This window comes from Patagioenas fasciata, chromosome 2 (assembly GCF_037038585.1).
Source record: "Patagioenas fasciata isolate bPatFas1 chromosome 2, bPatFas1.hap1, whole genome shotgun sequence".
NCBI classification, from domain to species: Eukaryota; Metazoa; Chordata; class Aves; order Columbiformes; family Columbidae; genus Patagioenas; species Patagioenas fasciata.
The window spans coordinates 159,790,220-159,817,793 of NC_092521.1; the positions used below are offsets into that span (position 1 = coordinate 159,790,220).

General features: G+C 38.0%; 1 protein-coding gene across 1 annotated transcript in view; it reads right to left on the reverse strand.

The window, feature by feature from the left end:
• Positions 1–26,085, reverse strand: part of UBE3C (ubiquitin protein ligase E3C) — a 76,341-nt gene extending 50,256 nt beyond the window's left edge. Inside the window, exons 1-10 of the mRNA XM_065830992.2 lie at positions 25,878–26,085; positions 16,389–16,442; positions 13,607–13,681; positions 12,778–12,924; positions 11,602–11,717; positions 9,596–9,753; positions 7,550–7,703; positions 6,559–6,779; positions 6,127–6,281; positions 3,975–4,162 (exon numbers count right to left, since the gene is read on the reverse strand). Coding sequence (XP_065687064.1) covers positions 3,975–4,162; positions 6,127–6,281; positions 6,559–6,779; positions 7,550–7,703; positions 9,596–9,753; positions 11,602–11,717; positions 12,778–12,924; positions 13,607–13,681; positions 16,389–16,442; positions 25,878–25,943 — 1,334 coding nt within the window. The 5' untranslated portion in view covers positions 25,944–26,085. The remainder of the gene's footprint in view (positions 1–3,974; positions 4,163–6,126; positions 6,282–6,558; positions 6,780–7,549; positions 7,704–9,595; positions 9,754–11,601; positions 11,718–12,777; positions 12,925–13,606; positions 13,682–16,388; positions 16,443–25,877) is intronic.
• Between the last annotated feature and the right edge of the window lie 1,489 nt (positions 26,086–27,574).

Sequence of the window (27,574 nt, forward strand, 5' to 3'; positions counted from 1 at the left end):
TAATTATGAGATCATTACACATGGTTTTATATAATGGATTCATTAATAGATTTCCTGTAAAGTTCAGTATTCAGATTTAACACTGTAGTTTGAAAGAAGAACCACTTGTCAACTACCAGAAAGGACAAGCTCCTTTCAAGCGGAAAAATGCACATTGTATCAAGCACAGGCTACGACAGAGTTAAATCCATTCCAGTGATTTGCTAAGTATCTATTTTAATCATACCAAATTAAATTATCTGCTCCCAAAAGTAAGTACATAACGATCATTTATTTAGAACCCTGTTTCTCTCCCTAGGTATCTAATTGTCCACAAAGGCCACATGATTTATGTGTACTTGCCAGAATGGTATTTTGGGCACCTCTGGTTTAAAAAAAAGCGTCAAATTCCTCCTGCGCAATGGGACAGATTAAATGACCCATTAAGCTTAATTTAGCTGAGGCACCACTACAAGTTAATTAGTTAAAGGCAAGATTTTCAGTCTAGGTCATAAATCGGGCCCAGTTTCCCACTGAGACCATTTAAGTTAATGAAGAGAATACACTAGAATGAGAGGAGCTCATACAGTCTGTGAAAGGTCACGGCTGACGGGGCAGCGGATTTTGACACTCGAGAACTGCAAGGTGGCACAGGTACGAGCCAACACGCAAAGCCATCCTTAAATGAACTATACCGCTCTTTCGGCTGCTTTATTCTTCTGCTTCTATTTGTATTGGACCAAGAATGCAAAGCTTAAAAAAAAAAATCATATACAATTTTTCTAGTCTTAAAAAGAGAGCAGTGTAAGAACATTCCCTAAAGTACTACTAAAGTAGCCTCACGTAAAGCCTAAGTCTCTTCAGCACGCGTCTGATGACAGGCTGCTCATATTACACCAGAATGTCAGTTTTCCAAACCATCTTCAGCCACAGGTTAAGATTAGCAATATTATGTTAATTAAATAGCAGCAATGTACAATCACTATGAAACTGCTGAAACAAGATTAGCAATCACACCAGGGCACTGATCACTGGAACAACAGTGACTGAAGTAAGCATGGTTTCCACCACCATTTAATATTAAGTCGTAATGATGACCTGAAGTTATTGGTGCTAAATTACACCCCAAAATATTTTGCAGAAAAAGAATTTACTAGTTACTTAAAGCATAGTTTTGATGCACAAAAGTCTTGCAAGTCTCTTTATAAGGATAACTACACTCCAAGATCCATGTTTTCTCTCTTTTTCTTTTTAATATCTGTATTCAATAATGTCTATCAGCTTTACATTGAAAATACGTAAACCCTGCCCCTCTGAAAACGGTTACAATCCCCAGTAACTTCATTCCAATCAGGATTTTATTCTATACCTCTCATCTGGCTCACTAAACACCAGCTACAACTAGATTTTTCCAGTCTTGTGGCCTGTAACTGGGCTTGATGGTGTCTTTCCAGAACTCATTCTGAACTTAACAAAATTCCTAATGACCACCTCAAAGCAATGTGCTTTTCCAGGGATCCACCTTTGGATCCCACCACTCTCTGCAGATAACCAGAAAGCAACTTGAGAGGCTTGTTCCTTCTGCTCGACACTGCACCTGCCTTTTGGGTGCCTCATTCTGTCCTCTCTTGTCTTTGTTGCAAAACCAAACAAGCTGCTGAGCTAATGCAACAACATGAACCATCCAGAATGATTATCAGTCAAATCAAAGATGTACTGAGAAGCCAGAAGAAGAAAAAGCCTTCAGCTTTAATGGAGTGACAGAAGTCTATACTACGAGTTTCTTCTCTTTTTTCAAGAAGGAAAAAAAGCCTTAGAAACATTAAAACAATACACAGATATTTCTTGCTTCCTCCCTTCCAAAGCCAGTGTTAACTTCGGCCTAATTTTCTTTACAGTTATTGAAAAGTTATTCTCAGTTTTTAATCACTCTATTTAGCAGGCCATTTTGCAGATTTGCAGCCTTTATGGTTTTAATTATCACTACTTTCTATTACATTTTTAAATGCAGCTAAATAAGAATAGTCTTTGTAACAAGCTTTTCTGTCTTTTAAACCATTTGACTCACAATGGTTCCAAACACAAAACGAGCATTTTTGAGCTCTTAGAATATATTAAAAATAATTTTCAATAAAGTATTTCTAACTATTTCTGCTTGGTTTAATTAAATAGATACACTTTAAATACTAAGACATTTAAAAGTTAGTTTCAAACAAGTGAAGCATATTTCAAAAGACTATTGTTAAATTTGACAAAATCATTTGGGCAATAAAAAGATCATCAGGAAATTTTTTTTTAAAAGTGGAAATTAATGACAAAAGATCTTTTATCTTTAGATGCTGCACAATGTTTCCTACCATTAAAACATACAAATGTCCCTTGAAAAACACTCAAAATTAACGTTTAGAATAGCTACTTGGTAACTTGGGCCAGGTCTAAAATGCACCAAGAACACAACCAAAGATCGACACCTCCTGACATGACAATGGCTGGCAAACCTAACACCATTACCTTGGAAGTCTGAACTAATAACTAAAAGTCAACTTTAATTTACTAAATACCTGTAAGAATTAACTTCATTTTGACCATGAAAGTAATTCCAATCGTATTACTGACACAAATCTTAGTATCTCTACTAGTTATTTCTAAAATTGGTATATTCGACTATTTTGGAGCTATCCAAAAGTTACAATTTGTAAGATGCTTTCTGTTACAAGATGTTGAGTAGAGCTTTCATAACTCCTGAATTTATGCAATATGTAACTGGTTTGTTAATCACCAATAACTGTAAAGACCCAATAGGGCTCCTCAGAGGAAACAGATGCCATATTCACACAATTAAAGTTCTGTGTGACTTCTTTATTCATTAAACACCCTTTTCCACACCGTTCACCAGCAAACCTCAAGTGATGCAGTGATGCATTTAAACTCAGTAATTACTATCCAAGGCAATGTACTACTCACAACAATAAAGTGGGCCTACTAATTCAACTGCTGCTATGATCTTCAGCTCTCACATCCTGCTCTAATGCAATTAGTCTACAAAGAACTAATTACCCTAATCGAGCAATCACAGTTTCACTGACATCTTACTTCCTCTAGCAGCTATAAACACCACTGGGCTAAGATAGCACCTAATTAGTTTTCTGTATCACTGTTTACAATGCAGTTTGAATTGATTACGTTTACAACATTCCCTAAATACTTACTTTACTACAGCAACTACATACTTACTCTAAGCTACTTGCACCAGAACAGTGTGAATACTTATGGGTTTTAGCTTGTTAATAAAAAGGTCAAAAATCTTCTTCCATTGTTACTGACATTTGTGGTTTGAAGTCTTCGTAAAAGAATGCTGTGTAAATGAACACGTCTTTTATCTTGATCTCAGGTGCCAAAATGCTTCCCAAATAACAACAACGATTTTCAATAGCTGGGAATTGTTTTAATTTGTAGCAAGAGAGATTTTGGGCATATATTGAAGGGGGTAGAGAACAAGTTAGTTTCAGTGAGCAGCTACCTAGAGAGACTGTGGAATCCATATCACTGGAAGTCTTAAAAATAAGCTAGACAAGCTTCTGCTAGAAGGACAATACTCCCTCTGACCAAGGGGACAGATAACCTCCTTTCAAGAATCTTTACAATCCCTATTTGTGTGATTTTCTGATCACAAACACTACCTGCTCCAGAGTCCGCAATGTGGTGTAGAATACTAACTTCTTTGCAACTTGCTAAACAAACCAAGAGCTTACACTTTTTGGATTTAGTGATTTCTCCACAGAGAACACAATGAACAAGAACAAAAATAACTAACAGAAAGAATGTACTCTTTGGTTTGTCTGGAATTATTATTTACATTCTGAAATTCTTATTTATTTCAGCTGTTCATAAAAGAAAAAACATTAAAAAACCCTGCAGGGTATTTAAAACAAGTCTATCTAATAGAACCAAGTTTAGATGTTGTACAGTTCAACGTCACATTTATTTATACTTGCCTGACTTTTGGCACCATCATTCGGTGTTGTACCATTAGCGTGTGGCAGATGGATGCCATCAGGGTAAAGACCTCTTCACTAGCTGAATCTCTCCAAACCATATTCAGTAGGGTGTTTGTCTGCTGCTTTGTATCCAATTTCTTTAGACATTCCTCAGTTATATACTGAACTGATATTCTCCCATCACCCTACAAACATAAAGAAAAATTTGCATTGTCTTTTTAATGACCAAATACCCTTTTTTAAAAAAAAATAACACTTCAGAGTTTTACTAGAACATAGTTCTATTGTACAATAATTAAAACGCAAGCACATATCCCAGTAGCTCTCTTGAAAGTATCAGACCCAAGAACCAGCTTAAATCCCTAGGTTGGGGATTTAAATGTTGGGTTGTGGTATCAATCTTTTCCCTTAGGCCAGTGGGAAAGACTCCCTTTAATGTGAGCACATTCTCCAACACTTGGATACAATGCGGTAAAATCATTTACTAGCATGATGTGAACAGTCATGTTTTCCCCACTGACACCAGTCAGCATTGAACATGAGATCCAGAAATGGATGACTACTGTAAGTTATTTTATAAACAATATTTTCACATTCATAATCCATGGCTTAACAAACCACAAAAAACTTGAAGGTGGCTACTATACATCTGGGTAGTACCAGCAATGTAGGAAGAGGAATTCTTTCTCCTGGCATAGAACTGAGCGGAGGTCAACCTTTTCATTATTTCCTCTGGCTCACTGAAGGATACAAGTTATCCAACTCTGAATTTTTAACGAAGAGGCATTTTCTCCATCCACCTCCTCCCCCCCGCTTTTTTATTTTTATAAGACAGGCATGAATGAAAATATGGAAGACATAAAAAGCTCACAGGAGAAACACACAAAAACCATATAGCAATAAATACTGTGTATTAAAGCCTCCTCACAGGGGTTTTTCTCTAATTTACAAATTACTATAAGTTACCCATGAACAGAAATGTATGCTTTGTTTTTAACTAATCACCTCTTAAATATTACCAATATCCTTAAGCCGCAAGTAGAACCTGGCAATATTTACATCACATACATTGCACGCATGTCTGGTCAATTAAGTATTTTATTCACACTATCTTGGTAAAGATTTTGGGGTAACAGTAACACATCTACAAATGCACAAGTAAAATGGTGCACGTATTCCACAGCAGTACGGCTCCCTGTAAGAGGTTCCTCTCAATACTGAGGTCTTAAAAATGCTGCACCTTTCAGAAATGTACATCACCTTACACGAAATGTAAGCAGGCATTATAGAAGAGTATCCCTTAGAAGAGCTTATATGCCTTTCCTTTCAGAACTTAAGCAAGAGAATGCCAGGAAGCCTCAGAAATCCAGAATTCCCAGCTCAGTGTGAAGAAGCAAAATAATCTATGAGACTTTCTTTTTTTTTAAAAAAAAAAAAATGAACTCTAAATATGTTGAAATTTCACAGAATCCACAGGGAAAGACTGCACAAGTCCTTTGAATTGTGGTGTCCTTTGATAGATTATATAAAGGCCAGTAATAAACTTCTGAATTTACAGCTCTCCAACTTTGGTCGTTCAAAGCCTTGATCTGAGGATTAGGAAGTTAAAGTTGGCACAGGTTCATTTTACTGGTGGAAGTTAAAACCGCAGTGAAAACTTCTATTTATAATGCAGCCCCTATACTTCATTACGGAAAGCAGATGTTCCTCCTTTGAGGGCTTTGAAGATACTGGATATATTTAAATACCGAGCTAATTCTACAGGGTAAAGACTTTAAATATTTCCATGACCAAAAAAACCAAAAACCACTGTGCTGAAGATCAGATTGGCATGTCTCATGGCATCTGAGAGTAACAGACTCTCTGTAAAATATATATTTAGAGAAGTTCAATTTTTTTGTTAAATAAAAGTTCGTTCTTTCAGCAGACACACTACCTATATTTTAAGATTTCTTATTATAGTAAGGGGTTTGGTTTTAACACAAGTAACCAGTTCCATTTGCTTTCAGTGAGCAGCCATCTATTTTTGAGTAGTAAACACGCTCCTTTCCACAGGAAGCTAGAAAAACACTGGACTTAGAGCGGTCACGGTTTTTCCTATATTTGCTGCTGCTGTAACACAAATTCAAAGTAATTCTGTACTGCTTACTGGTGTAGTTGTCATTTTACTGATCTCCTCATCCTCGTCTTCAGAATCACTGTTTGCATCTTGACAGTCTGTACCAGCAGCAGATACAGGCAGCTGAGAGAGAAAAGTCTGGAGTACCCTCAAATACACAAGCAGTCCTTCCTCTGAAAGGGACCCTATAGCATATACATTGAAATAAAAGATCATTAGTCAGATCACACTTTACCATAAAACATATTTTACCAGAAATACCTGACCAAAACACATTATGCCAAATCTTCCCAAATGAAGCATATTTCTCACTGAAAAGGGTAAGAATAGCTAATGAAACAGATGTCTCCAATACTTTTATTCACAAACTGTCCTTGTTGTTTGGCAATGAACTGTACTGTGGAATTATACAACATATTAACTCAAACATGAAAAGATGAATCAGCCACCCAGCTTTCTCACCCAAGTATGTTTCTCCAACTGTTAACACAAAGTAGAAAAGCCATGGGGCTCGATCACTTTTTCTTGAACATCCACTTTCTGCTAATAATAGTGCATTCAGAAAGAGTTCATAAGGGAAAACGGTCTGCACATCAGCAAGCGCCGGAATGATGAAATGGAATATCTGATCTGTAAAAGGTGCTGCCAGAAACTCCTCTGTGAAGGCTGCAAAAATCCGCTGCCTGAAATGAAAAACAATTGTCTTTATAGAAGATATAAGCAAAATTTCCTACAGTTACATCCATGAAATAACAGATCAATTTGCAAGTTTGAACATGTCCACCAAGAAGACTGTACGGATGCACTCCATTAATCCTGTCCTAACAAACCAAATTTCTCAGATTTCTCAAAAATGAAGTTCTTATACCACATCCTTTTGCTGATGATCTTACATGTAACTTTATCCTTTAAAATTTTCATGACCTCACAGAAAAATATTCTGAAGTTAAATTCGTAAGTTAGAATCTTGAAATAAGTTTTTAAAAGCACAACTAGTCTTTTTCCCCCCTAAATACTACTTTACCACAATCATAAATGATACAGTTTCATTTTTGCCCTTTCTACACATCTAATTCTTTCTTCTTATAAGCTTAGTTATTTCTCCTGTTAAACCTCAGCTCCTCTGCCACAAAGTTCTTAACTCTAAAATTATTTTCACCTGCCCTCACTGCATCTCTGGTTTCATCCAAGTTTTTCCATACCTATGTTCCCTCTTATTGTGATGCCTGCTATTCTCTGTGCTGTTTACTGTGGTCTTCAGTATTTTATTGCCTTTTTCTTAAACACACCTGAAACTACATTGTTTCATTGATGTACAGCATTACCAAAAAAAAACCATTACTACTACAAATAAACTGCACTTGAAGAATAGTGAGACACTCAACAACAACAAACTACACACCTCTGACAATAACAAATGAATATACAAATATCAAACATAACGTTTATTTACCTTGCACCTTCTGGACAGGAGCTATATGTAAAGTGCAATGGCTTCAGAACATTCTCCAGAAGTATTTTTGCAATAGGGACTCGAGAAACATCAGAATACTCAATACTCGAGGGAAGCTTATTGTTAATTAACAAATAAAGCGACTTGTAGTAGCCTGCAAATAAGAAACATCACTTTTTAAATACAGCATTATTCTTCTTTTCCTCATAAAACTTGTTCACTTAAAGCTTTTTTCAAATTAAAAATGTTACAATTCACCGTATGAAGCTTTACTTAGGATGACATTTTACAATAGTCCCAGTCTCATTCACATAACTAACATGATATACCAGCAACCTCTTGGAAACATCACTTTATAAAATCACAGATAGATAATTACATTCAGAGTCAGTCTGATTTTCGAAGACCAACCACTCCTGCTGATGAACTGAATAATTTGATTTTTTGGAAACAATCGCCTATGAAAAAGATACTCTTCTCTCCTCTGAGTGACTCTAATTGTGCTTTTGACAGTCGTCCTTTTAACCTCAATGATGAATTTTTCCCACCTACTCCAAAACATGACTGCATCATATAAGGAAGAGTCCCACTGGCAGAATGTTTCCATTCTATAAACACCTTGCCGTAACAGCCTGAACACTACAACTACTGTTTCCAAAACAGGGATCTCTCAGAGACCAATAAAAAGCATTACCACCCAAGCCATAAAGACGTGTGGAGGGCAACAGATTTTTTGTCTCACTAAAGTACAAACGGAATCATGATTTCATTCTTCTTAAACCAACTTCCTCTTGCTCAATGAATACCTACATTTAAGACACAAGTTCCCCTACTACAGGAACCACTGTAAATGTGTCGTACCACTGAGAGGTCCAGTCTAAGACCCTTTGCCGGAGGCTACGTAACTCAACATACAATGCAACAAGTAGAAGCCACCACAGAGTAATAACTGAGCAATGCTGACAAGATGGACATGGAAACAAATTACATACAAAAACATACATTAATAACAGCTGATTACAGTATTTATAACTTAACCATGTATTAAAGTATTTTGGAAGATACACTTGTTACATAGTAAGCAATGAGACAAAAACCAAATACTTCTGTATGTTTAGTTCTGCCTGGCAAGTAAAATAAATGTGCTACAATAACAGGGTTGTTGTTTTTTTTCCCCACGCAGTGACTTGAACATGTAGCAGCTGAAAATAAATCCTTAGTAACAGGATAAGATAACCTAGTCCACTGAACGTACATTAGAACTTAGAAACACAGAATTATTCCAACAATTAACTAACAAACTTGAAGGTTCTCTTCTTACATTTTATTCCCATGAAACCAGATCAGAGATATTTATTTCATAATGTTTTTGTCTTTTCTTCCCATAAGTCTTGCAAAACCAAGCTATGGTATCAGAAGACCAAATTAATTTTTTCACACATTCCCAGAGTAATAAAGTTTATTTGCGACAAAACATAATTTTGGTGATAACTACGCAATTCATTAACTTTCAGTATGTTTGCACAGGTGTAACTGATTGCAGTTTAGCAAACAGTTTTGCTGATGATGGTACAAGGGAAATAAAAGCTAGGTCACCATCTCTTTGCTAAGGTGTCTCTAGTGTTCGCGGGATGAAAAGGTAATGTCAATTTACGATAATAATGGCTGTCAGCAGTTACAGCGAACAGTACTGCAAAACAAAGCCCAACTTTTACACAACTAAAAATCCGACTTGGCATCTTGAGTGTGTGTGTGTAAACAGCTACTGAAATAAACCTTCTCTCCAAATTTGTGGTGAAAATCTGGATAAGTAACTTGGTAGAATATTCAATTTGTAAACAGAATTTCCAAAGAAATCAAATAGCCTCAAGCAGTGATCTCATTACAAGCAAAATAACCACCTAATGTACAAATTAGTGTACGCAGCACCTAATTTATCATGTCAGTGGTAAAGACAAAACATGATTAAACAACATGGTTTCAGCTATTATACATTCTGTTTAACGTTTAAGTATTTCCCAGAACTCCTAGTTCCTAGCTACTCACCTTTTTGAACCATGTAGTGCAAAATTTGTTCAATTAATGATGTCACATAGCTGACATCTTGTAAAACAGGCAAATATATATTCTCAGATGAAAATACCTCAAGCATTCTCATAGGAAGTGCAACATTCAGACTGTCATCATTGCAATTTTGCAATAGCCTGTAAATGAAACGAAATCAAAATTATTTAACAAGATATTTCTTTTACTTCACCACAGCCACATGCACACTGATTTAAAAATAAAACTACAAAAAACCTTTTCCCATTCATCTTAAAATAACTTATTTATAATTGGTTTCAAGTGTTTCCAGTCGTTTAGCTACATCTCTTTGTTGGCACCTTTATAATAAGAATTCTTGATTTTAGGATGTCTATGAATATGGCACTTGCTCTTTAAGTCCTACTAAATTCTTGCGTTCAACAAATTGACAGTTTGGAGATCTATTGCATGAACTGGAAGAGATTAAAAAAGGAATACTACATGTTTTTCCAACATCTATTACTGCCCATATTAAAAATGAAGTATTGAATGCCCCAGAGCAATACTGCCTGGGAAAAAATGCTGGGGAGCATCATATGTGTAACCAAAACAGTATGTCCTTGATTACTGACTGAAATATCAAAGCACAAACATCCCCATCCTTTTAGCAATTTGCTTGTGAAACAACCATCAGTAATCACAGAAATGGTGAAGATTAAGAGACTGTTTAGAATTAAAAGGGTTTGTTAGTATGCAATGTATATAAGCATAGTTGCCCTAACATTGTGTTCTCTTTCCCAGCCATTCAGAAAGACGAGATCTATCAGCAGAAATTATTTTGACACCATATCTAAGACATTTCACTAAACAGAAAAAAGATACTCAAGACCTTTTTTGCCAACGTAGCTGGAACCAAACTACCATGTTTTGCTATGATTTTACACAGTCACCTGTTTTTCCATAGCATCAAAAGTTATAGCTTTTCATTAATCTGAACTCATCTCAGGGAAACACTTTCAGCTCCCACTGCTTGCTTTCTGGGCTTTTGCAGAAAATTAAAGCAGCTCAGACAGCAAATATAGACACCCATCATCATGCTGGCTTCTCCCTATACGCACAGGCACGGACAGCTCTTCCACTCCTGTTTTCCCACATCGCCCCACCAGGAAGGGAGAGTGGGAATACGAGCAGAGCTACATTTACAAAACCACAATTTCAACTGGAGTGAAAGTGTACAATTCAATTCGGTGACACCACAGCTGTGTTTCACTGGATGTGGACTTCGAAGCCCACCACCCAGGTCTTTTTTAGTATCTGGTGTCATTGTTTGTTATACACACAGTACACATAATTATAAGAACACAAGGTTCAGTGCCTTGAATGAAACAATTTTCTAAAAAAGCCTCAATATTAAAAGAGAAAAGTATTTTAAAGCTCTGGAGAGTACAAATAGTTCTTCTTATTGATAAGAGCAAATATAGTGCTTTCTAAAAGTAGGCTTTAGCTGCCAGCTATTCAAGTTGCCTTGTTAGATTTACCTTCCTGTGATCCTCCCAGAATCCTCCCACTACAAGTAACAAATGTCCTGCGGATCTAGTATCGTAACATGCTTTAAATTCAAAACAAAGTGTGCGGAAAGGCATCTTAAACATCTGTCTTAAAACAAAATGTAGCCAAAGCATATCCTTAGCCTAACTGAGACAATACTATCTAATCACTATCAGTTCCAAAAAAAAAATGGTTTCCACAAATATCATTAATGATATCGCTACATGCACACAGTTAAGAACATACTCAAGTTTATCACTAGGCAGGGCATTCCTTAAGCATGTGCTGAACTTGAAAGTCAATTCCATTGTTCTCACATAGGAACAAGTAACCCATACCTCAGCCTACAGATATATTTACCAAAAACATTCCTAATTTACACTTAATATTTCACCTGCTGCAACAAAAAGAAACAAAAAAGGGCCCAACATAATTTCTGAATGCTTTTTAGACAGTAGCATATAGAAAAAAGAATTTACCTGCAACACAGCCCCAACAGTCTTTTTATTTGGAATAAGCAAGTAAGTCTGTCTGGACCATCCAATTGCTTAACAAACTGAGAACTCTGTTTAATTAAATTCTGACACATCCATACCTGGGAAAACATATGCACAAGTTTGCTGTTTATAACAAGTCAAAATACTTAATGCAACACGGACAGTAATACTTCAATCCTGGTTTGGATACCTTTGGAGAACTTAGAAAACACTAACTAGGACAATCATATTGTTACCCAACATAAACTACACAACTGCTAGTATTTAGCTTTAAAAGTTAAGAATGAATTACACTTACAAATAACTTTACTCTTTTAACAAATTTATCTATTATTTTTTTGTTTTTAAATAGCCACAATTCTTTAACATCCATTATTAATACCTGCTATGAATCATACTTACTCATACATTTGGGAAGGTTGAAGTGACTTTGCAATTGATATGCCAGTATTATTGATCAGTGGGAAAAACAAAAACAACACACACAACAAACTAAACACCCTAGGAATGACCAGAAGGCTAAATGGAAAATAGTTTAAAAAAAAAAATTCTAATCAAGTATATTTTAAAAATGAAATTACTGTGAATAATACACAGAGGATTTTTCAAGGCTTCATTTCACAGATTTTGTGTGTGCACGCACATACAAAATCTAATTTTGTTATTCTGTCTGAACAAAAAAAAAAAATGTGAGTGCAGGCCAGCAAAAGTCAGAATTCTTAAACGAATTTACTGAACTGGTCAAAGACTTTTTTTTCATCTCTTTAAAATATTTTAAGTGAAAGAATACTGCAAAAGCACTTTAATATAAAGGGTGAGTGTCAGGAGGATGGAGCCAGGCTCTTCTCAGTGACAACCAATGGTAGGACAAGGGGCAATGGATACAAACAGGAACACAGGAGGTTCCACTTAAATATGAGAAGAAACTTCTTCTCAGTGAGGGTGCCAGAGCCTGGCCCAGGCTGCCCAGGGAGGTTGTGGAGTCTCCTTCTCTGCAGACATTCAAACCAGCCTGGACACCTTCCTGTGGAACCTCAGCTGGGTGTTCCTGCTCCGGTGGGGGGATTGGACTGGATGATCTTTCGAGGTCCCTTCCAATCCCTGACATTCTGTGATGAAATAAAAGTACTATGGATCAAAGTACGTAACAGTACTCACCAAACGCTTAGAATCCTCACTCTGTCTATAGAAAAAGAGCAACTGACGAACTAGAAGAGTCAAATTAGCTCCATTAGCGGTGGAAAAGCTTCCTCCAGATTGGGCCAAATTAGCACAGCGATCAAATTCACTTCTTTGGATAGAGTACTTAAAAATACAACATGCATCAATATATCAGTAACAATTATGATTTAAAATAGAAACACAAACTTTTAAAAACCTCATTTCAGTTTCCCATCCAAACTGGCAGCAAAGTAGTGGATACAACACATATTTGTTTAAAACATACATACAGTACCACAGTTAGGGCTATAACTGCTTTCTGTGATTCATAAAGTACACACTGCAACAAAGGTGTTGCTTTTCAAGTAAAAAATACCACATCAAACATTTACAACCAGTTTATGCAATAAATATTACTGAATTTAAACAGATACAACTCTCAGAATGATCTAGCTAACAATAGGCTTGAAACAACACCTTTTGACTCAAACTACCACCTTAGTCATATTGGGAAAAAAAAGCCAATAACACTCCACTGCTGTGTAAAGCTGTTAATGCCCAACTGTTCTCATATGCTTAGTCAGCTCAGAAAAACATTGTGTAATCCCACTCAAATACACTGTCACACACACACTTTGCAGAATAAGCATCCGTCTACTAAAACAGAGGTTCGAATGCAAATGTCAAGATGGAAAAAGAACTTGCACTTTGTGGGCACACACAGTACTCAAAAAGCTGAGGATTTTTCAATGGAATTACTACCAGAAAGTCTCATGTTCAAAAAAACCTGTTTTACATCTTTCTAAACACATAAATAAGTACCTACTTGATGCTTTCTGTCTCTGTACCCTCTGACAAAAGACTGGATTATTATTGCATTTTTCAGCCTCCGCCTTTCTTCCTGTAAAAAACACAAATAAGAAAATAAAAATCAGTATTGTGGAAGTGACTCTAATTTCTGTATTCAGAAGGATTTTTAATGCAAATTAAGCACTAATTATCAGTAAAATAAAATGTTTGAAGGTTTGCATCCAATATAAATAAATCAAGAAGAAAGCTTTTTTTATAAGTGTGAATTTACTATTAAGATATTGTAAAAAAAAATTAATACTCAGTAACGACGTAAGATTACAGAAATCAAAATAAACACATTTGTATTTTATATAAGAAAGTCTTAACACTAAAATGTTGAAGAAATCTTTAAATTCAAGGATACCATATCTCTTTCTACATCGATTTAAAAGAAGCACTTATTTGTTTCCATTCAAATAATATATTAGTATCATGAGGCTGGTGCAGTATAATATGGAGGGGGAAAAAAACCACACCCCAAAAAAGGCAGTTATTTGGAGACAATACTGCTGTCAAAATGAAAATGAGGTTTAATGCTTTAAGCCCAGGGGCATAATATGGAAATTAATAAAAATTCTTGCTCTCTCCTTCAAACCAAAGTGAGTCATTTTATGGTCTTCCTCAGTAGCTAGAAAGAGTGGTTAAAATCATCCATTTAAAATGGCTCAATTTCTGAGGAAGTAAAAGCCAGCATGCTCCAGGTCCTATTGAGAGAGAACTCAGTGAGTCCCCTGACAACACCCCCAGCACATCCCATTGCAATGAACATCTAAGGGAAGTGGCTAATGTAATTAGCTTTCTGATAATGTCTGTCTAGTTTCTTAGGGGATGAAAGAAGGAAGTAAATGAAATAGTTGCTCATGAACCTAGAGCTACAAAGTGGTGTTTGAGGAAGGGAAAGTCGGAAGACTGCTTTGAGAAGAGAAATTTTAACCTCATCCATTGTTGAACTATAATGATGCCATAATTCTGAGAGTCACCAAGTAAAACAAAACACCAAAGTGTTCTTAAAAATTTCATTAAAATACATTTGGGAAAGTTCATATAAACTTTTAACTTGCAAAAAATTGATTTCTAATTTGTTGTGCCAAAATGACACATCCAACTTAGGAATTTAACCTCAACTTACCAGAGAAATTTGCTATTCAAGGCCTATTTTATTGTTCCTGGAAACCCCAGTTCCTAAAGCCATTTCTCAGAATAGGCATATACTTGAAAGACACTGATTACCTCTAGAGCGTGAACTAAAATCAAAATTTTGATAGGCCAAAGGGTATTTTTCTCTCCATAGTATCTAACAGTAAAAGTGCAAAGTATGCAGACAAGCAGGATTTTCAATTACAGGGAGGCAATGTCTCTTCATAATCATAATGTAATGCTCAACTAAAGAGTAGATAAGTTCTCCTTTTCTCCAGATACAGGTTTTATCCTAGAATACATAACTGTCAATTAGTGACCTGTAATTGCAAAGGTTTTAAGTCTGAGGTCACTGCTTTCCTCCAGGCATTTTTTTAAAAGCCATAACTGATTTTATTCTCAGAGGAGTCGTTCATTTTGCAAGAATCTGATACATGCCACAGAAAATCGCTGTGTCTATGTGTGGATGTATGTATACAGATATGCAAATTTCTGACTGCATCAGCTTTGCAGCAGACAGAACTAAGCAACTGAATGGGTTATTTCAATATATGGCAAAAAGTTCACGAAGCACAAAAAAAGTATTTTTGCATATGTTGATAAAGACTCACTGATCATAAACTTTATTCATAACATAGTATTTTGAACTAACTGGGGAAATCCTAGGAACTTCATACCTAAACTTGGTCCATAATTATACAACCAGGTTGGGAAATATAAAAATATTAACTGTCCTCAGAAAGAGAGGAGCCACCACAGAACCTGTATTTAATCAAGAAACGGTCACACATCTTGAAGGGGCAAACATCTTTGTTGTCTTGATTAGCATGCAAACTACTTAGTTACACTTTTAAAATAGTTTTCCAAACAAAATTGTTTCTACTCGTATCAGAGGGGGAAAAAAAGACAAAATTAATACACTCACTCTAGTCCCATATGACCAAATTTTGTTTTGATATTGCCACATACATTAATGTTTTAAAACTGCTATTTTTGCTTTCAATGCCTATTCCTCCTTTGCACTATTCCAGCCTGAATTATCTATGGCAATAAGCTTCAATGTTAAAGGTGTCCTAAAGCCTCACATATAAGCCTCACAACTGCTTCTCACTGCTCCTCAATTATCAGGTGATTCCAAAGCCCTTCAGGATGCATTCAAGTATCACTGTTTTGGTTCTACCTCCACAGAACCGGAGAAACGAATTGCGTAAGGTCATCCAAGAAATCATAGCAGAACCAGAAGCACAAGACAGTTCGCAAAGATAAACCCATAGCAACAGTTGAGGGATAAGGCAAAAAACGCATTTTACTATCTAAATAACTGTCTTTTCTCAACCAAGACTAGATCAAATGAGCACCAAAATAAAAGGAAAAATTCCTTTTGCATGCTTAAGTACCTTCTTTGGAGGTTAAAATCACTTCCAGGAAGCACCTTAAAAGTAGTGAAACAGCTTGTCAATTCTAGTATAGTGGAAGACTATGTAGGACTTGAGAACTGAAACAAAACATTCCTGAACTAAGGACAAACAACTGCAGCAGAATAAAGTACTCCGGACTGTAAATGTTACTACATCAAAGAAAAATCCAGTGTGTATGCAAATGCTTACAGTCTACTTTACCTCTCGTTTTCTCCTTTCTTCCTGAGTACGATGCAGGAGAGAAGCCTTTTCTTCCTATAAAGCACAAATAAAGATATGATTGCATTTTCATTCAAACACATGATCCAAATGTCTTCATGATATTTTATCTAGCTTCACTTTGAGCATTGTTCATAATATGTAACATGTAAAATACTGGAGAAAAGTGTTAATCATCTTCTGCTCTTACAAATTACATGTAAGGCAGCCCTCTCAAAAGCAAAGTGATGGAAGCTATGTCAAAAGAAAAGTGACAGGCAAACAGCAGCAAACTGTACCGATATCTGTCTAGATTTGTGTTCTCAACACCCCAATAATCCAGGCAAACATCATCCATTTACAAATGGGGGAGCTGAAACACTAAATAAAGTCCCAATCCCACCAGGTAGTATCAAATGTTTATCGAGTGTTTTTCTTGCTCAGAGCATATGTAAGTCACCGGCCCAGGTGCGTACAGCAAGTTACGGCACGTCTAAAGTACTCACATACTCCTCCAAAGCCCCAGGCTTTTGTCTAGCTTGCAAGAAAGCATTCAGCTCTTATATTTACTTATCCTTTCCCTCAAAACTTGTCCGGAAAAGATGTCAAAACAGACTTATACAACGTAAATGGTAGGAATTTTTTCTTTTAAAATTTTGAACTCTTCACCCAAATTAAGGCCACAAACTGAAACTTTCAGGAGAGTGATCTCTCCAACAGAGAAAAAGTAAAGAATACTAAAATATTCATGAGGCCTCTAAAGAACAATACCATTATAACAGAAAGCCTGTGCATTAGCTTTTACACCAGTGCACATAGATTACAAAATATAAACAAAGCTTTATTTGGAAGAATGTCTTACTGGGTGGTTCTGTGTCATTTCCAAGGAAATATACAAAATAATTAATTTTTGATGCAGAGTATTCAGCTCCCCCTGTAGACAACAAGAGTTGAAAATACCCTAACACTTTCCCAAATCCAGTCTAAAACAGACAAAAGCTTTAAGGAAACTCTCTTTTTGCTTCTACTACACATAGAACTACTTCATTTTTTCTCCCTATGCCCTTATTAGTTTAGAGAAAGTTAAGAAATACAACACACTCAAGCTGAAAATGCATTATATCTGAATATATAAGAATAAATCTGAAGTTGGTAAACAAAAGTTCATAAAATATTTAACCACATCTAAAACTACGGTGCTGCAACATTTTCCATGTCTATAGGCAGATACAAAAACTGAGGGCAAAACTCTTGTGCATTTCTTTTTGGTAACACAGAGGAAGCAAGGTCACAATTCTTCCAGTTTCCTACAGATAGAAAATACTTCCAATGCAGACCACCAAGGGAGAATGAAAAAAAAAAAACACACAGATGCAAAAAAAGGAATTTAAAATTGGGTTTGTATTTCAAATCAGCTACTGGAACAAGCATAAAGAAAAAGAATCCCACAGAAGGTTAACCATCTTTTCCTCTAAACCATCTTTTCCTTGACCTCTAAAGACAGTATTTATGGCCAAAGACACCACTAACTATAGCTATTTCCTCTAAAGATGGGGTTTTTTCCATGTGTTAAACATCGCATAAACAAATCATAAAAAAATTCATACATAAGCAATAGGAAAGGCTCCAGATCAGCTTGGTAACACAAAGCAAAAGATTCTGACCTCATGCACACAAAAGACAAAATAATGTACTAAATTAAGAAATAGTCAGCAGATGGCTTAAAGTTTCAGGACTTTTTTTTAACAGATTGCTTCTTTTTCAACAGCTGATACCTAATGCATTAAATAAATTAGTAAAAGGTTCCTATTTAGAAGTGATGAGAGCGACCTCTCTTCAATACGCTTGGAGAGACACATTCTGCAAGCAGCACCATGTAAAGACCATTTCCGCTTAGAAGCAATGTGGCTGAATTTGTCCTTAAACTTCAGAGCAGATGGAAAGAAAAGGCAAAAGAACATACAGAAAAGAGTGAACAAACTGTTACATGTGAGTGGAGAAGGGAATGGCACAAAAGACAAAGAAACCACCACTAAACTAAAAAGAAACCGCAAATGCAAGGGAGTAATAGATAAAGGAAAATAAGTAGCCAGAGGGGTCATCAGAAACAAATAACTTTAAGTATTCGGAAAGGGGATAAAATATAAGGGGGCAGCGTATCCTCACTTCTTGTATCACCAGCTTTGCATCAACCAGGTATCTTTGAAGCAAGCACTTATTAAACCAACCCACTTTAAAAAAAAATCACAAAACTTTAAGTGTTTAGTCAATGTCACATACTTGCTCTGAGTATTTGTAAAGAAAACCACCAACTTGTTAAAGTATAAATTATATTCAGGTAAGTACATTCTACCTTCAAAAAATGATTAGGGGTCAAATAATACTCTTGTTCACAAGACACATATACATCAGAAATATAAAAGAATGGAATCATACCTTTGCCTAATATTTTTAAATTAAATGCAAGAAAAATGTATCCCCTTCAGAGCTATTCAACGCAACTGGAATACACTGTCTCTTCAGAAATTAAAAAGCAACAGCAAATATACAACAGAAAATAAAGCTGCTGTGCGAAAGAGATGGAAAAAAAAAATACACTTGGAAATAATGTTATTTCCTTATAAAGAGCATTCTAACAAAATTATTTCTTAAAGACAACTAACTGCACAGTCACCTCTGAAATCCTCCCTGCCTTGCCTCTTAATAAATAGCACAGTGATAAAGAACTAAACTCAGTAGCTGTTGCTGTGAATGACAGCAGCGTTGCAAGTGATGCACAGTTGACAGCTCCCATGTATACAGTCACGCGACTGCTGACAGCAACCGCTGCTGCTCCCTCTCTTCCTGCCCACCTACAGCCGGAGCTCCTCACAACACGAGATCCTCTGACAGTAATGTCCACGGATCACACCTAGCTCAGTCCTATTCCCCATCTTCCTTGCCTCACTTCTGTGACAGTAATGCTGTCTTTTTATTTCATCTGCCAGACAGACACCAGGTATCAAGTCTACCTATCAAGGTAGGCAGTCAAGATATTTCAAGGGGAATGAAGTATCATCATCTTGATTCCTTCAACCCTAACTCAAAAGGAGCAAGAAGCTTTTTACTGAATCAAATTCCTGACACCTTCTGTGATGCAGTCTTCTTTCTTCAGGAGCTTGACCTCCAAATTGCAGAACAGGGAACACGCTATGCATTTCATGCAACATTTAGCAGTCTTCTGTCTGCTCCTTCCTCCAACAGAAGATATTGGTAAAGACAACCAACCTCATGCTCTAGCATGCAAGCTGCAGGATCACGAGAAGCCAAATTTGAGAAGTTTTCTTCATCAAATATGTGCAGCACGACACAAAGATACAAGAAAGCAAAGAAAGTACGTGACAGTAAAACACAACGTGACATTATGGATGATGACTCAAGGAGTAAGACAGAAAGGAGAAAAGTGAAAACATGAAGCAGACGGAGGACAGTATACAGAAAGCAAAGCTTGTGACTACCATCAAAGAAATGTTAATATTTGAAATGTTAATTTATATATCAGGATAAAATTACTATGTACTCTATTACTCATCACAGCAAAGTTCAAGGTCACATCACTGGTGTAACAGACCAGCTGATGAGAACAGCCACATCTGACAGTGTAACAGTGTCAATGTCAATACTTCAAAAACTCCAGTTAACTAACATAACGGAAAAAAAAAGGAGTTAAAACTGCTGCTTTCTTGTCATCATTTTGCTGAAACACACTGTTGTGCTGAAAAAGTATGTTTACACAACTCCTAGCCTTTACATATCCTAGAAAAAGACTGAATAACATAAACAAATATATGAATTATGATTGGTTTTGTCTTGTATTTTGATACCTTGCATTGAGAGTATTAATAAACTTTCAGCCCTCTCGACTCAAAATTTGGTTTCAGAAAAAAAGTGTATACATAATTCATTTGTTTCAAATACTCCTACTATTTGTCGACTCTTAAAAATCTGAAATTAAACACTCCCGGACAGTCACGTTAATCAAGCCATCAAGTAAATTTAAAACCTAAATATGCTATATGTAAAGGTGAAACTGAGTAATTATTTTCAGGTACTGTCTAAACAGTAAGCACACTTTTTAAAAAAATAACAAAAATGATGCAAATATTTATATATTATTAATAAATGTTTGAGATTTATTTGTAAACCACAGGGGTTTATTTTCTTTCTTTACTTGAGAATGCTACTACATTTAACATTACAATAGATCATGTAAAATATAAGGCATGGAGAAACAAATAAGCATTTGATCTTTTATCTTTTGAGGACAATTATAAAATCTTTTATGGTTTTCATCTACAAAACCCAGGAACTTGCATCTTTTTTCTTTCCCTAAAATGAGGAACCTGACTTTTCAGCTGAATTTAGTTTGAACCACATAAACATCACTAACAACTCCCAAAGCAAATGAAGTGACCTAAGCAGTTTATAGCATAAAATTCCTTTGAACACAAGTATTAAATAAGTCCAAGAAATAAAAGGAAGATTTTGTAGCATCTATTTGTTGAGAACAAATGTGGACAATGAGAGAGGTCCCTCCCCAGAGTGGTTCTCAACAATGTTTCTAGCTCCCAACATTACTTTAGACAAAATAAACTCCACTTCGATTACCTTTTACAGTTAGTGACTCTTCACATCTCTGATTATTTACATCATGATTAAGTTTATGTGTAGAGAAAACCACCTTCCAGAAGAAGGTATTTTAAAGTACTTAAAATATGTGCAGGAAGAGGCATTTGGCCAGGGAAAGCCTGGCCTCACTAACATCAATGTCACAGTGCTTGCTAAAAAATATCATTTTAGCTCTGACTTTGCTGTAGGATGCAGTGAGTATCTGGAACTACTTCAAAGAGTATTTCAAGACTTAGGCTTTGACATTTCAACGTTCTGGACAAAACACAGTTCTGACTCAGAATGAGGTATGTACTTGCATAAGAATCTACCCCATGTACATTATGGGACAAAGGTCTTATAGAGCAAAGCAGTGCAATTCTTTACCACATTCAAAAATAAGTTGTAAATTTGTAACCGTAATCTAGAAATCCCATACTCTAAATCCCTAGCATAATTTATTTTCTATTGTGACCAGGGGTAGGTTCAAAGAGGATAACAGTAATTCTCCCTTCCAGAAACTAACAACTTTCCTCAATCAGTAAGAGAGAAACAAAGCTATTTTCTACATCTGCCCCATCGTTGCTAAATCCTACAGAAACCTATCACCATAAACAATCCCAGCTGTGCAGATCCCTCCATGCACTGGCAATCTTAAAGCCTACAGTTTTTAAATAATTGATTTTTATTCCATGAGAAGTTACTTCATGTGCAGAATACAAACAGCAAACAAGGTGCTTTTGGAGTTCGACCTCTGCACTTCAGCTGAGAGCAGGGGGAAAAATATACAGGAATCTAATGCTTAGTGTTGTGCTATCAATTAAAAATTATTAGTAACTACTAAAAAAACACCCCACACTTTGTAAATTGAAGGTTTTTGATTATTAAAACTGTCCACATCAAAATAAAGAGACTTTTAAAAATACAGATGGAGTCATCACTATTTGTTCATTAGTAATTTTCCACGTCTTCCACAAAAGCAAAACCAAAAAGAAACTCAGTGAAGTTGGTTCTACTTTCACAAGTGCTAACTCATCCGTATTACAAATTCCTGAAAAGGAAGATTTTTTTAAAACCATCTCATACTGTATTATCATTTTTAAATACACTATTTTAAACAGTCTCGCGATTTATAAAAGTATGTTTTAGGTATCTCAAGTGATACTGTAAATTTAACTAAATAATATTCTTTAAACCATCTTTCCTGTTAAAAGCTTACAATATGTTATTAATACATTTCATTACCTAAATGAATAATGTGGATCTACAGAGCCCCTTGCACATTTCAGCAAAGGCATGGGAATCCCCCTGCATGGATGTACTAAAGGACTGGTACTTCATAATTTTCTTAACGCTGATAAAATTAGTAAAGGAACACTAGGCCTGACTGTACCAAATCAAGGCGACGTGGTTAAACAGATTCTGCACTATACCAGCTGCCACCAAAAGGCATGGTGACACTCCACCTTGAAGAAATATGTTCGCTATATTGGACACAAAGGATGGGGTGGGAACCACCTGGGGGGCAGGACCATCTGTTTCAGTGCACTGCACTGTTAGGGTGGGTTCGTTCCATTTGAACTGCACCTCAGACCAACTCCGCAGATGCATGTCTTTTTTCCTACCTGACATGCCACAGAAATTCTGCAGCCACAGCTTTTTAGGTAACAATTACTGCCCTGTACAAAAAGTCCATCAGTAATTCAAGACATTCCCATATTGAACTCAAATAACAGTATTTGTTTTGGAGGTTATTCTACATCAGAAGTAAAAAAACATTTAACAGTTACAATTAAAACTAAATCTGAAAATACCTTTTGAAGAGCCTCATATAGCAGGGAATTATGTTTTAAAGGCAAAAATAAACAAGCCCAAAAATTAAAAAAAAAAAAAAAATTAACTTCTCACATAGTAAATAAAACACAGTATCTATACTCTCAAACATATGTACAATTAATGCAAATAGTCCAAATGAATCAGCAGATTTTTGAAAGCAGATGTAAAGGGAAAAGTCCAAACATTGACAGTACCACCTGTCTTTTTTACATTTATGTACAATGCAATATTAAAATGTTACAATAATATTCTGAAAGGATCAGTCACAGGGATAGTCATTTCGGGAACATCAATTTTGCAACCCAGGATTTTAACAAAAATAAGTGACACTTAAAAACTACTTATTTGGCAAAAAGTTTGGCTGAAGTCCCTCTCTACAGCATCTCAATTCAGACCATCATAACACACACAAATGCAAGATGCAAACACTGTAACATCAAACCTGAAGCACTCTGCTTTTATAATTCAAAAATGCTATAAAAGTTAGTAGCGAGAAAGCACAATGGATTCAGTACCTTTCTGACTGTCATAATGCCACAAGCCCCCAGCTATATTTCTCATTGTGCCTACATCAGCAAGACCACTCGTGAGGCCTAACAAGACATTAGGGATGTACACAGCAATGTCAGACAGGGTATCAACACATGACCAACACAGTTACCATTTGCAGCTGCAGTTATATTAGTAAAACAACTTTTTAAATAGTCAGGTTTGCTGACAGTTCATTTTGGTGTAGTTTTATCCATGCCAGGAAGACCCTGATAGTATCTTCAGCACTATCTCCTCAAACTGGAGTCTCTGCTTTCATACTGGGAGGGTTTTGCTAATGTACTTATACTACATTACATGCAACAACATTTAGGAAACTTCCACAAATTGGACAGAGAGCTATTCTTAGCATTAAGCAGCCTGCATACAGATACTACCAGTATTTCTGAGTTGTACTTTATTCCACAACAGGAATCCCAGTAGGCAGTACTGAGAATCCAGCCAACAGAGCATGGCAGAGGTGCAGGGTTGGAACTATACACTGTATCTTTCTAAAACTATACATATTTGGGAGTGGAAGGGGATTTGTCAAAGGAGATTTTTTTTCCATGTGCACAAAAAGGTGAAAGGAAACATTTTACAATTCAGCCTTCTTTAAAACTGAAGCCAATAGGCATGAGAAACGTGATCACGAGGAGACTGTGACGTGAGATAACGAGAAGCACGTGGAACTCATGTAAACACTTCCCACGTCAATCTCTGCTGTAGTATGTTTACACAAAAGTTCAGGTAAACTGCATTTTAAAAGTAATTCTTAGTACTGTTTACATGTATTCTTTCATTAGTCCTGTACATAGCCTCTGAAAATCAGCAGCTAGTTCAAGGCAATTCTCCAATGTCCATATAATCACAATGTTCAAAGCTGCCACTAACTGATTTACAATGATGCAGCACAAGCACTTCAGTGCACCAATGTACAATCATGAAATCTGTGGACCAGTCAGTATCAATCTGATCACGAAATACAATCTTTGTGTTGACCAAGAACAGGCTAGGCATCAATTTCACTTTCCACTTCCTTTACTTTTGAATATTGCTCTTGGAAATTTATACCTGTATAACATCAAATTTGTCCGTATACTCAGACAGAATTCTGCTACATTTTCACACATAAATCAGTAAATGTAAAAAGAGATATTACGACAGTTGTTTACTTCTGTAGAAGGAAACATGCTCTGCAAGTAATGACATTAGGAAGTCAGTGCCAAAAGTTGCCAAGCACCTGAAGTACCCTAAAGCTTAGGGCTAGGGCATATTCTGTCAATTCCTACTTCAGCTGGGGAATATTTGTTGTATTTTTGACTCCTGTAATGCCCTTGTATGTAGTCTACTGAACAGAAAGATCTTAAGATAAAGAAAATATGATTCAAATTAAAATCTACACAATTTAAATGCAGCTGTTACATAGCCTCTTCAGTAAATTATGTAAAGGAATACGCCAAAATGCAGACTTCACTGTGATTTTAATACCACATAGCATAGTATTGTAGCTCAGTTTCCTCACCATACTGCCAAGTCTTAAAAGTTTCAGAGAACCAAAGTTGCTTACAGTGCACTATAACAAAATCCAAGACTTATTTTTGCCCCCATTAAGATTCAAAAATACTGATGGAAACATTCAACAGCTTCCCACACAATCATGTCCAGTGATAACATGAGACAGCAGTACTTTAGCAGTGAATTAAAGTGACCCTTACAAATTAGGTCACTTGTAAAAACACTTTGTCCTTTCTCTTACTCTTCGGTAGTTCCATGCCCTTCAGTGCTTGACTAAACATTTGACTACCCTGCCCAATGAGCAAGGTCTAAATAAACCACTTCACTTCCTTTCCATCAATAAACACAAGTAGATCCAATAGTATGGCAGAGCAGACGATTAACCACTGCTCACCCCGCACACGACAAATTGACTGAACGTCAACTTGACGGAGAAAAGCTAAACCTGTGACCCGGCAACCCTCACTCACGTGGAGGAAGAAGCCTCCCCCAACGATTTGCATTAATCCGGCTGTGTAAGGTTGTTCCCCACGCCCCCCCCTCTCTCCGGCTTCCCCTGCGGAGGGACCCGACCAGAAGTGTCCGAGCCCTTCGCTCCTTCACCCCGGGAGCCCCAGAGACGAGCGGCCCGGGAGGTGCCGCCCTTCGGGGGGGCTGGGGAGACATTTCCTCGCTTCCCACAATTCTTACTACACAACAAGCCTGAGAGGGTGTGTGTGGCCTGATTAAAAAAAAAAAAAAAAAAAAAAAAAGCAACACAACACAGAGCCAGGGAGATCAGAGATAAACACCTCATCAGGAGGGGAGGGGTTTTCCCCCCTCTATTAAGCCTTAGTCATAGCTGCTCCCATTTCTGAAGGCCCAACGGTAAAAATAACGATAATATGATCAGACAAGGCAGGCGGGGGGCGAAGGAAACCGACACAGACACAAACGCGCAGACGGACAAGGGCCGTTTCTTACCTTCCTACTCGCTCCTCCGAGAGACACCTTGGGCCTTGTTTTGAAATCCCCTTCAAAGCTAAACATGTTTACAGCTTTATCCCATCTAGAGCGGGGTCCGGCCCCCCTCGCTCACCCCGCCGAGGGGGCGCCGGCCGGCAGCGGCGAGCGGGGAAGCCGCTGCCGGCCCCGCGGACGTACGAGCCCCCCCGGGCTGCCACCCCTCAGCCCGCCCGCCGCCGGCGAGCCCCGCGTCGCCCCCGCGGGGCTGCTCGCCGCCCGGCTGCCTCCCCCGCCCCGCGGCCCTCGCTTCCCCCGGTCGCCCCCTTTCTGACCGGCGGCGACAGCTGAGTGTAGTGGGAGGGAAGAGGAGGAGGGAGGGAGCGGAGGAGGGGGGCTGGCGGGGCTGCTTCACTTGCACTGGGGGAGCAGCCGGCTGTGCAGAGAAGATGGCCGCCGCCCGCAGCCTCCCCGGCGCGCTCCCGACGGGCGCGCGCCGCCCGCAGCCGCCGGGGCCGCGCCTCCCGCGCGCGCGCCGCCCCTCGGTGCTGACGAGAGCGCGCATCGCGGCCGCCGCAGCGCACGAACCCCGGGTCCGGCCGCCTCTCCCGGTCGCAGCTGCCTCGGCGCCTTCCCCGCGGCCGTCCAGCCCCGCCGAGCCCTCACCCCGGCCCGGGCCTGCCTCTGTGCTTCCCGGGCCTAACCACGGGGTGGTCTCTCCGCCCGTTGGAGCCGAGTGTCTCACAGCCCTGCACGGTGTCCGGCTTGTCCAATCTGCAGTTGTTTCAAACAAAATTTCGTTCCTGTTTTAAATATGAGTTTCGCGCGGGTGTACACAGAATCGCAGAATGTTAGGGATTCGAAGGGACTCCGAAAGCTCATCCAGTCCAATCCCCCCGCCGGAGCAGGCACACCCAGATGAGGTTACACAGGAAGGTGTTCAGGCGGGTTTGAATGTCTGCAGAGAAGGAGACTCCACAACCCCCCTGGGCAGCCTGGGCCAGGCTCTGGCACCCTCACTAAGAAGTTTCTTCTCATGTTTAAGTGGAACCTCCTGTGTTCCAATTTGTGTCCATTGCCCCTTGTCCTACCATTGGTTGTCACTGAGAAGAGCCTGGCTCCATCCTTGTGACACTCACCCTTTATATATTTGTAAACATTAATGAGGTCACCCCTTAGTCTCCTGAGGCTAAAGAGCCCCAGCTCCCTCAGCCTTTCCTCACACAGGAGATGCTCCACTCCCTTCATCATCTTTGTTGCCCTGTGCTGGACTCTCTCCAGCAGTTCCCTGTCCTTTTGGAACTGAGGGGCCCAGAACTGGATACAATATTCCAGATGTGGTCTCACCAGGGCAGAGTAGAAGGGGAGGAGAACCTCTCTCAACCTGCTAACCACATCCCTCCATTTGAAGCGTAGATGAGGGTTCCTCTTGGCCTCAGCACCGGGCTGCCTTCCTCAGCATGGGATGCAGCAACATGCATATTATATATATGTACATATAATTTGGCCCTTTTGTAGGACAAGCATATGCCAGACATCACCCCATTGCAAAGACTCCCTGACCAGTCTGGAGACCAGCCACCAAACACCCAAGTGAAGGCCCTTGAGCTGACGCATGTGAAAATCCACTTGAGAAGGTTCCTGGTGCGAGTCAGGTCTGCATGGGATCAGCACCTTGATGAAGAATGGAAAGAGAAAAGGGCTGTAAAACAAAAGCA